Below are 12,208 nucleotides of genomic sequence, written 5' to 3' on the forward strand. Positions count from 1 at the left end.
CTGGGCCGGCTGTGGAAAGAGAGCCTGACACTAACTATCTACACATATCCTTTGCCTGCTCCGGGACAATTCGCACTAGAGCACTCTGAACAGACGCAGGAAACATCCTTGTGCTTTGACTGTCTTGGCCTCGTTAGATAACTGAGAAAATAAGCACACATGTAAATGACTATGTGCTGCCAGTAAAATATCTGTTTTTCTACTTTAGTTTTCCTTTCCTTCTTTCTATTGACAGTGTAACAGAAAGTGCCCCGTTCCTCTCGCAGACGTTAAAGGGGAGGAATTTGTACAAACGTGCGAGGGGTGAAGTCATTGCCACGCCGTCAGAAGGACCGAGTAAGTGGGCGGAGGACAGAGAGAGAGACAGAGAGAGAGGGATTGAGAAAGAGAGAAGGAAAGAGAGAGAGAGAGAGAGCGACCATGATGGAGCTGAGGATCCAGTTGATCCCTACAGGTGAGATCATCCTGTCCCCTGGGAAGAATGGAGAGAGCTACTGCCACAGCTGCACCAAGGTGAGTCCATCCATTCAACCTGCTCACTCCTCATACACTTGAAATAACTAGCTATCCTTGAGTAGGATTTGCCGCGCCTGGTCCTAAGATCTGTTCGTGCTGTCTTGTTAACTTTGCTAACCTTGGCGAGACAGCACGAACATGTCTGGGACCAGGCTAGGATCTGCCTGTGTGGAAGTAGAGCTGATGTATCATTTTAGAGGTTCACTGCGCACAGGGAAAAAGTTGTTTACCTTGGCCGCTCACACTGTTTTTTCGCTTGACCACCGGAGGTTGGTGGCACCTTTATTGGGGAGGACAGGCCCGTGGTAATGGCTGGAGCGAAATAGGTGGAATGGTATCAAAGAAATCCAACACATGGTTTGATGCCATTCCAGTCGCTCCGTTCCAGCCATTATTATGAGCCGTCCTCCCCTCAGCAGTCTCCAAGAGGCTTGACAATGTACGGTAAATTTGTTTGTGCCAAATAGTTGGCTTGACAGAGTGCAATCAATATCATCCTCATTCGATTTTTCCACACAGTGCTAGGCCATTGATGTTGATTATACTGGTTCAGCAGAGCGCCAAGCGGAAAAAAGTTACATGTGGCTTATAATGTGCTGGCTACTTTCAGTGTGTGAAGAGGTGTGAAAAGTTCATCCCATGTAAATGCAGATTCAGAAAAGTATACAAGACAAAAATGAACGGTGGAGAGGCACTGTCTTCATTTCAAGATAGAGGGCGTTATTTGAGTAAACTAATTATAAACCATAAGACAGTCCAAACCAACTGAATGGTTGATTGCCACTTCAATAATGATATTAACATAACGTATGATCAATTTAAAGAAGGGTTACATGTTTCTCTATGGAATGGGGAGAGCATTATTCTCTGCCAATACTTTTTTCCCCCATCTCTGTTGCACAAGTTCCTGGTGAATATGAGAGTGGGTGGGACTGGTTCTCCAGTTCACACAACCTAAGGAATGCAGGGTGTGGGGCTTTAAATCAGACAGCATCATGGTGAAATAACAGGCTCTGCCATAGAAAGCAGTGCAGATTAATGGAATGTTGAACACAAAACAAATTCGACCCAACTTGGATCTTAAGAAAGATTTGTATTCAATAATGTACAACCAGTGAGACGCTGTTAACTTTATACGTTTAGTTTGAGCCTTATGTTAATTCAGCGAGCAGGAGTGGCTAAATGACGGGAACGGTATATGGAATGCAGGTGAGGAAAAGATGGAGACATTCCGGAACAGCACATGCATTTCCCATACATCCCAACATTCCGCCACGGTCACATTCACATCACCCTCGCGTGCCTCTGATTTTGGGTGTGTTTGTGATTGAACATGTGGACTTGTGAACTGAAGGCACGTGTAGCGTGCGAGTTAATAAGTAGGCATAGGCACTATTTTCTAATTCCTTATCGAGAAAGGAACAATGCCATCTTCCAGTTTCACACAGATTCTGTGGCGAGAGACAGAGACACTCCCTGGAGTACAGTCTGTCTTACCATTGAACAGGGCCTTGTCAACAGGATACAACCTTTCCTCCCAGCATAGTTAAAGCAGAGTGAGGAGAGATAGCACAGTTGGGTGGTGTGTTTTTTAAGAGAGAGTGTGCATGTGTGTGTGTCAGAGAGAGAGTGTGTGTGGGTGGTGGTGGGGTGTATGTGTGTGTGTGTGAGAGAGAGAGAGAGACATATTTCCCTCAGATTACACAGACCCATGAAGATTTTGAAAACAAATCCAATTTTGATAAGCTCCCGTATCTATTGGGTGAAATACCACAGTGTGCCATCACAGCAGCAGGATTTGTGACATTTTGCCACAAGAAAAGGGCAACCAGCGAAGAACAAACAACATTGTATATACAACCTATATTTATGTTTATATATTTTCCTTTTTGTACTTTAACTATTTGCACATCGTTACAACACTGTATAAAGACATAATATGACATTTGAAATGTCTTTATTCTTTTGGAACTTCTGTGAGTGCAATGTTTACTGTTCATTTTTTATTGTTTATTTCACTTTTGTTTATTATCTATTTCACTTGCTTTGGCAATGTAAACATATGTTTCCCATGCCAAGAAAGCCCTCAAATTGAAATTGAATTGAAAAATTGAGAGAGAGCGGGGAGGTGGGCTATAGAAATGAATCGATGGCAGCGGTGCTATTGCAGTCCATTATCACATACAGGCAGGCAATTGAACTGCAACGGTCAGGCGTGTATTATGCACCAATAGAAATGCTGACAATAATAAGGCAATGCTGACAGTGGACTTTTGGTACAGTGTACATGCCTCAGACCTATAGTCTACTATGACAGTAGATTGTGTATAATAGACTTGAATAACATTGACATTTATAGCAAATTGATGAGTTCTCTGCAATAGATCTGATGAAAAACGCGCATGTGGCCATACCCTTTTCAAGAACCATGCAACGCATGGCAGTACGCGGACTAGTGTAGTGACAGGTCTCTTGACAGTAGAGGGTAGGAGAACACTCCTACGAAGTCAGCGAAGGGAAAGTGAGTTGAATGCCGTAGGCGGTTTTTCTTTTCTCGTTCAGGTTAATTTTCAACTGCATATTCTCACCAGTACAACAATATTTACAGACACTCAACCCTTGTTGTTCGTAGGGTAGGAGCTATAGGCATACAATCCTAAAGGTACACATTGAATAGGCTAATCAAAGCAAGGAAGTGTGTTCTCACAGTTAGGTTCACACGTGGCTATCAAATGCAAACGTTGCATATGCTAGTCCCCATATAGCCTATTAAGTGTTACACCCGTTCAAAACAGTTTTAAAATAAAGTTGTGACAGCATGAGGTAAAACAAACGATATCCCACCTTAAATCTGTGGGATGGGGTTTGAGAACTTCCTGGTATCAATGATACGTTCACAACCAAGTGTGAAGGTGGTATTTACATATACGCCTGGTAAAAATCCACTTGAACTACCCTCCATCCAACTCATAATTACAAGAGGGACTCTTCTATTGTCGCAGTCAAGTGCTAGTCGGTACTAGAAAACTCCGAAATGTCTGACTTGCTAACTAGTTGAACGCGGCACGTGTAAAACTATAACCCGAACAATTTCCGAGTTCCAACTAGCATGTGAATGCTTTTTATAAATATATGCAGTAATCTATTCATATGGTATTTCAACGTTATAATTTGTTTACAAAATGTTTTTTATTAACAACTAATATAACACAATATACCAAATCACACAGACAAACTTTATACACAGGGGTATACAAATTTATACAAAAATACAAAGGCTTCAGGGGCATTTGGGATTCGCGTTGCTTTTACAAGCATGATAGCTGTTTTTTTTATTTATGGTTAATACACATTGTTGATCATTAGCCAATCGGCGTTTCTCTACGAGTTCAAAGCAGTTGAAGTCAATCAACATTATTTACGACTACACAATAGGTAATTACCACCTTCCCAATTGGTTATGAATGCAGCATAAGCGCTGTTGCGTGTTTGAAAGAGGGAGGGGAAATTACTGACATTTGTTCCACGACTCACCGGGGGACTGAAATACTGAGTGTCTCAGAATAATGTCATCATGGTTTTTTTTATAGCTTAAAATTACTGTTGTGTAATATAAGTATATTTGCTAAACATCGTTATTCTTTAAAAAAAAAAGTTCATTTAATTAAAATAGATGAATAGTGGTGGATATTCTAGGCGACAAAGGCTGTGGACAGAGTTAGCCTATTGTATTTGAGAGAAGAAACCTTCCCTGTAGAATTACAGCCCCGCAGATTGGAGTTGCTTGTGAGATCAGTAACGAGGAACCGCTAACAGGACTGGTCAACATCGAGACAGTTGAATCTGGGCTTTTCACTATTGCGCTGGTCTAACGAGAGAGAGCAGTTTGCTGTCTGTTTGTAGCCTACTGGTGACCGAGACATCAGGGCGAAGAAGTCTACTGTGTCCCATTGACATCGACTCATTGAAGGTAGGTAAGTTATATCTTCAGGTACCTTGTTTCTCCTCCGTTTCCGAAACAGGCTGTTAACAAAGTTATTTTGTAGCGGGAGGAAGTTTGCGTGCGTCATATTTGTGACAATGTAGCAAGTCGGCGACGAGTCGCACGCTGGGTTGGAGTCAAGTGCCGTACGTGCAAACAAGTCTGTGAAAACAATCACTAACCTTTTAGAGTTTGTCTGATTAACCAAGGTGAACGAATTGAACTGAAGACACCTGTTGTAGCCTAACATTTAAATAGTGGTTTAAAACTGTGTTTTAATAGATAGGCCTCCTCCCACACCACCAGGTAGCTTAGTCCAGTTAGGTTGTTAGCCTATTTAGTGACACTTATCTGGTGGCAACTACTACCATACATGTTTTAATTTGTCAATGTATGGGATCCTGAGGCTATAAGGAGCGGCTGTCAGTCAGGGAAGCAATGACATGTATGATGTAACAACTTGACCACCTGAACAGCTGCCAATCCATGCCCTGACCTGACTTGTGTGAGCTAGCTGTGTGTGTGTGCGTCTTCTTGGGTGACCTGGGGTTATGTCAAGCAGACTGTGAGTGTCCAACCCCAACTGGGTATAGGGTTGAGATTTGTCATGGCTCTCCACTCGCATCTTGTGGCTGTATGTGTAGATACAGTAATAAAATAGTGTTTTTGTTTATCAATTGTTGAATTAGGCAAGCACTAAAGCCAATCGATGGGGTTGTCAATACGTTTTCCCACAACAAAACTTATTGGAGATTTTTTTTTTGTCTGCTGTTTACCTGTAACCAAGACTTTCCATTCGACTAGCTCGGAGGGATGCTATGATCCCCCTCAAACAATAAGTCATCGCAACAAGGATTCCAGTTTTAGCCCACGGCAGAATAATTTTGGGATTAAGCTTTTTCCCGGGTGTCTGCACTCTACAGACAGTTAGGCATCTCCCAGCTCTGTCTCACAAAGCTTAAGAGTGGCATTCACAGAGCCAAATATAACCCACTGCTTGACCCCACCAAGTTGTTTGCATAATATCCTTTTTGCATGTATCGCTTTGCCATTGGGCCATTCTGTTTGTTATTTAAAGCCCTCCCCATCTTTGTCATCTGCTGCTACATGTGACCACCCAGTATGTGTGTGTGAACAGAATGGTGGTGACATGGGCTGCTCTGCAGACCTTGTCTTGTTGTGGCCCTCTTGTTTATAGAGCCAGCTGTCAATGCTGCATAGCCTTACCCCAGGAGACTTAATGGGATACACCTGCCTCGGCCTCTTCCATTTCTGACAGGAAACTCTCAGGGCTTACTACTCAAACGTGGCCAACATGGCTGCCTGACTGATTACTCTAAACCAGGTATTCCCAAACTACCCCTCAGGGGTACGTCAAATAAAAATGTGATTCACATTTTTAAAAATACATACAGTTGAAGCCGGAAGTTTACATGCATTTAAACTCAGTTTTTCACAATTCCTGACATTTAATCCTAGTAAAAGGATTAGGATAACCACTTTATTTGAATGTGAAATGTCAGAATAATATAGTGATTTATTTCAGATTTTATTTCTTTCATCACATTCCCAGTGGGTCAGAAGTTTACATACACTCAATTAGTATTTGGTAGCATTGCCTTTACATTTTTTTTACTTGGGTCAAATGTTTCAGGTAGCCTTTCACAAGCTGCCCACAATAAGTTGGTTGAATTTTGGCCTATTCCTCCTGACAGAGCTGGTGTAACTGAGTCAGGTTTGTAGGCCTCCTTCCTCGCACATGCCTTTTCAGTTCTGCCCACAAATTTTCTATAGGATTGAGGTCAGGGCTTTGTGATGGCCACTCCAATACCTTGACGTTGTTGTCCTTAAGCCATTTTGCTACAACTTTGGAAGTATGCTTGGGGTCATTGTCCATTTGGAAGACCCATTTGCAACCAAGCATTAACTTCCTGACTAATGTCTTGAGATGTTGCTTCAATATATCCACATAATTTTCCTACCTCATGATGCCATCTATTTTGTGAAGTGCACCAGTCCCTCCTGCAGCAAAGCACCCCCCACATGATGCTGCCACCCTCGTGCTTCACGGGTGGAATGGTGTTCTTCGGCTTGCAAGCGTCCTCTTTTTCCTCCAAACATAACGATGGTCATTATGGCCACACAGTTCTATTTTTATTTCATCAGACTAGAGGACATTTCTCCAAAAAGTACGATCTTTGTTCACATGTGCAGTTGCAAACCGTAGTCTGGCTTTTTTATGGGGGTTTTGGAGCAGTGGCTTCTTCCTTGCTGAGTGGCCTTTCAAGTTATGTCGATTTAGGACTCGTTTTACTGTGGATATAGATACTTTTGTACCTGTTTCCTCCAGCATCTTCACAAGGTCCTTTGCTGTTGTTCTGGGATTGATTTTCACTTTTCGCACCAAAGTACGTTCATCTCTAGGAGACAGAACGTGTCTCCTTCCTAAGCGGTATGATGGCTGCGTGGTGTTTATACTTGCGTACTATTGTTTGTACAGATGAATGTGGTACCTTCGGGCGTTTGGAAATTGCTCCCAAGGATGAACCAGACTTTTGGAGGTCTCACTTTTTTTGTTGTTGGATTGTTGGAAAAGTTACTTGTGTCATGCACAAAGTAGATGTCCTAACCGACTTGCCAAAACTATGGTTTGTTAACAAGACATTTGTGGAGTGGTTGAAAAACGAGTTTTAATGACTCCAACTTAAGTGTATGTAAACTTCCAACTTCAAATGTGTTTGTGTGTGTATACATGCATGCATGCATGCATACAGACACTACACCTCAAAAGTTTGAGGTTATTTAGAAATATCCTTGTTTTTGAAAGAAAAGCAAAATTTGTCTATTAAAATAACATCAAATTGATCAGAAATATAGTGTAGACATTGTTAATGTTATAAATGACTATTGTAGCTCGAAACTGATTATTTAAAAAGAACATCTATATTCATCCCGATTCCGGGATCCTGGCCACCAAGGCAGAGTTGCAAAGAAAAAGCCATATCTCAGACTGGCCAATAAAAATAAAAGATTAGGATGGGCAAAATAACAGACACTGGACAGAGGAACCCTGCCTAGGATCCTCTTTGGACCACCACCCAGGACAATGGATCAGATTCCAGTAGGCGACCCAAAACAACCGCGCCGCAGAAGGGGCAGACAGGGTGGTCTTCTGGTCAGGCTCCGTAGACGGGCACATCGCTCACTGCTCCCGAGTATATTACTCACCAATGTCCAGTCTCTTGACAACAAGGTAGATGAAATTCGAGCAAGGGTTGCCTTCCAGAGAGACATCAGAGATTCTCTGTTTCATGGAAACATGGCTCACTCGGGATACGTTATCAGTCTGTACAGCCACCCGGTTTCTTCACACATGGCGCCGACAGAAACAAACATCTCTCTGGTAAGAAGAAGGGCGGGGGTGTATGCCTTATGATAAACCAGTTGTGGTATGATCATAACAACATACAAGTCCTTTTGTTCACCTGACCTAGAATTCCTTACAATCAAAAGCCGACCACATTATCTACATAGAGAATTCACTTAGATTATAATCAGAGCTGTGTATATCCCCCCCCCAAGCAGACACCTTGACCTCCCTGAAATAACTTCATTGGACTCTATGTAAAATGAAAAACACATATCCTGAGGCTGCATTTATTGTAGCTGGGGATTTTAACTAAGCTAATCTGAAATCAAGGCTTCCTAGATTTTATCAGCATATCGAATGCGTGACCCGGGCTGGCAGCGTTCTGGTTCACTGCTACTCTAACTCCCGCGACGTGTACAAAGCACTCCTTCGTCCTCTTTTCAGCAAATCTGAACACGACTCCATTTTGTTGCTCCCAGCCTATAGACAGAAACTTAAACAGGAAATGCCCGTACTCAGGTCTCTTCAACACTGGTCCAACCAATCGGATTCCAAGCTTCAAGATTGCTTCGATCACGTGGACTGGGATATGTTCCGGATAGCCTCAGACAACAACATTGATGTATACGCTGATTTGGTGAGCGAGTTTATTAGCAAGTGCATTGTGACGTTGTACCCACGTTGACTATTAAAATCTTTCCCAACCATAAACTATGGATTGATGGCATCATTTGCACAAAACTGAAAGCTCGAACCACTGCTTTTTAATCATGGCAAGGCGACCGGAATCATGACCGAATACAAACAGTGTAGCTATGTCCTCCGCAAGACAATCAAACAAGCTAAGCGTCAGTATAGAGACAAAGTAGAGCCGCAATTCAACGGCTCAGACACAAGATATATGTGGCAGGGTCTACAGACAATCGCGGATTACAAAAAGAAAACCAGCCCCGTCACGGACACTGACGTCTTGCTCCCAGACAAACTAAACAACTTCTTTGACCGCTTTGAGGACAATACAGTGCCACTGACACCTGCGGGCTCTCCTTCACCGCGGCCAACGTCAGTAAAACATTTTAAACGTGTTAACCCTCGTAAGGCTGCTGACCCAGACGGCATCCCTAGCCGCGTCCTCAGCGCATGCACAGACCAGCTGGCTGGTGTGTTTACGGACATATTCAATCAATCCCTATCCCAGTCTGTGGTTCCCACATGCTTCAAGAGGGCCGCCATTGTTCCTGTTCCCAAGAAAGTCATTTAGCTTAGTTAACTTAGCTATCGCCCCATAGCACTCACTTGTGTCATCATGAAGGGCTTTGAGAGACTAGTCAAGGATCATATCACCTCCACCCTGCCTGACACCCTAGACCCACTCCAATTTGCTTACCACCCCAATAGGTCCACAGACGATGCAATCGCAATCACACTGCACACTGCCCTAACCCATCTGGACAAGAGGAATACCTATAGAAGAATGCTGTCCAGCATTTAACACCATTGTACCCTCCAAACTTGTCATTTAGCTCGAGACTCTGGGTCTCGACCCCGCCCTGTGCAACTGGGTCCTGGACTTTCTGACGGGCCTCCCCCAGGTGGTGAGGGTAGGAAACATCTCCACCCCGCTGATCCTCAACACTTTATATAATGTTTACATACCCTACATTACTCATCTCATATGTATATACTGTACTCTATACCATCTTCTGCATTTTGCCTATGCCGAACGGCCATTGCTCATCCATATATTTATATGTACATATTCTTATTCATTCCTTTACACTTGTGTGTGTGTGTATATAAGGTAGTTGTGAAATTGTTAGATATTACAGCACAGTCAGAACTAGAAGCACAAGCGTTTCGCTACACTCGCATTAACATCTGCCAACCATGTGTATGTGACCAATAAGATTGGATTTGATTTAGAAGGCCAGCATCCTGGAGTCGCCTCTTCAATGTTGAAGTTGAGACTGGTGTTTTGCGGGTACTATTTAATGAAGCTGCAAGGTGAATTGTGAGGCATCTGTTTCTCAAACTAGACACTCTAATGTACTTGTCCTCTTGCTCAGCTGTGCACCGGGGCCTCCCACTCCTCTTTCTATTCTGGTTAGAGCCAATTTGCGCTGTTCTGTGAAGGGAGTAGTACACAGCGTTGTACAAGATCTTCATTTTCTTGGCAATTTCTCACATGGACTAGCCTTCATTTCTCAGAACAAAAAATAGACTGGCGAGTTTCAGAAGAAAGGTCTTTGTTTCTGGCCATTTTGAGCCTGTAATTGAACCCACAAATGCTGATGCTTCAGATACTCAACTGGTCTAAAGAAGGCCAGTTGTTCTGATTGAAGAAGCAATACAACAGTTTTCAGCTGTGCTAACATAATTGCAAAAGGGTTTTCTAATGGTCAATTAGCCTTTTTTTAAATGGTGAACTCGGATTCGCTAACACAAAGTGCCATTTGAACACAGAAGTGATGGTTGCTGATAATGGGCCTCTGTACGCCTATGTAGATATTCCATAAAAAAATCAGCCGTTTCCAGCTTCAATAGTCATTTACAACATTAACAATGTCTACACTGTATTTCGGATAATTTTGATGTTATTTTAATGGACAAAAAATGTGCTTTTCTTTGAAAAACAGGGACATTTCTAAGTGACCCAAAACTTTTGAACGGTTGTGTGTGGTGTGTTTTTAAAATATATATTTTTAATCTTCACATTTCAAACCGTCCCTTTATATCTTCCAGCGGGGTTAAACATTTTTTCTTGCCTGAGCAGCCTCGTTTCACAACCAACCAAAAAAAAAAAAAAACAGTTCAGAGAAATAACAACACAATGTCAAATACAGGTAGCCTGGTCAAATAATGAACATCCAATCACATGAACGGTTACTCTCTGCGGGAATTCCGCTAACGGTCCGTATGTAGCCAAACGTAGCTGCTGCTCATGTTGGTATCTGACCATGTACCACTTTTACAACATACAGAAGAAGTACGCTGCTTATCAAGGGGCAAAGTATTGACATGTTTTTTTGAATTGAGAGACGAGCTTAAAGTTTTCTTTACTGACCATAATTTTCACTTGTCTGACCGGTTGCATGATGAGGAGTTTCTCACACGACTGGCCCATCTGGGTGATGTGTTTTTCTCGCCTGAATGATCTGAATCTAGGATTACAGGGACTCTCCGCAACTATATTCAATGTGCGGGACAAAATTGAGGCTATGATTAAGAAGTTTGGCTCTTCTCTGTCTGCATTAACAAGGACAACACACAGGTCTTTCCATCATTGTATGATTTTTTTTTTTTGTGTGTGAAAATGAACTCAAGCTTACGGACAATGTCAAATGTGATATAGTGAAGCACCTGAGTGAGTTGGGTGTGCAATTACGCATGTACTTTCCCGAAACGGATGACACAAACTGGATTTGGTATCCCTTTCATTCAGCCCTGCCTCCAGTCCACTTAACGATATCTGAACAAGAGAGTTTCATAAAAATTGCAACAAGGGGTTCTGTGAAAATATAATTTAATCAGAAGCCACTGCCAGATTTCTGGATAGGGCTTCGCTCAGATTATCCTGCCTTGGAAAAGCGCACTGTTAATACACTCATGCCCTTTGCAACCACGTATCTATGTGAGAGTGGATTCTCGGCCCTCACTAGCATGAAAACGAAATACAGGCACAGACTGTGTGAAATAATTTAAGACTGAGACTCTCTCCAATACAAGCCCACATTGCAGAGTTGTGTGCATCCTTTCAAGCACACCCTTCTCATTAACCTGTGGTGAGTTATTCACAATCTTTGATGAACAAATAAGGTCTTGTATGTAAGATGGTTAAATAAAGAGGTTCTATAAGAGCTCTCGGTCACTTCCCATGAGCCGGGTTGTGACAAACTCACACTCATTCTTCTGTTTATTAAACATATCGTGTAGTGTGTGACGCAGGGTAACAATGATGGCAAAAAAACAACATTTGAGAGTGCGCTGACCCTGGTGTTAGAAGGGGTACGCAGCTGGACGTTGAATGTTTGAAGGGGTACGGGACTATTAAAAAGTTTGGGAACCACTGCTCTAAACTATTTTGTCAACCTCTGACGACACCCCTACTAAACACTTGTCACCAACACTGCAGTTTATTGGGTAACCTTGTTAGTTGGAACAGATGAACGGTTGGATTTGTCCTAGAGACTAATGAACAAAGATTGAGAGGAGAAGGGAGATGATGTAGAAATAGGAACATGCTAGGTCAAATAATGTATGGTCTTGACAACATTCATCCAGGCCTTGTGAATTGGTGGACCTAGGGACCGCTTGCAAAAGTACTGTACATTCTCAGTTGC

General features: G+C 42.5%; 1 protein-coding gene across 4 annotated transcripts in view; it reads left to right on the forward strand.

Annotated features, from left to right (window-relative positions):
• The window catches only part of LOC110507521 (unconventional myosin-Ic), a 78,849-nt gene continuing 66,641 nt past the window's right edge, over positions 1-12,208 (forward strand). Inside the window, exon 1 of one of the 4 annotated variants that reach the window (XM_036964721.1) lies at positions 1-513. In XM_036964721.1, coding sequence (XP_036820616.1) covers positions 421-513 — 93 coding nt within the window. In that variant the 5' untranslated portion in view covers positions 1-420. Of the gene's footprint in view, positions 514-4,001; positions 4,491-12,208 lie in introns of those variants that run through there. The other 3 variants (XM_036964720.1, XM_036964724.1, XM_036964723.1) reach the window with 3 other exon arrangements.

The sequence above is a fragment of the Oncorhynchus mykiss genome, chromosome 27, assembly GCF_013265735.2.
Source record: "Oncorhynchus mykiss isolate Arlee chromosome 27, USDA_OmykA_1.1, whole genome shotgun sequence".
In the NCBI taxonomy this organism is placed as follows: domain Eukaryota; kingdom Metazoa; phylum Chordata; class Actinopteri; order Salmoniformes; family Salmonidae; genus Oncorhynchus; species Oncorhynchus mykiss.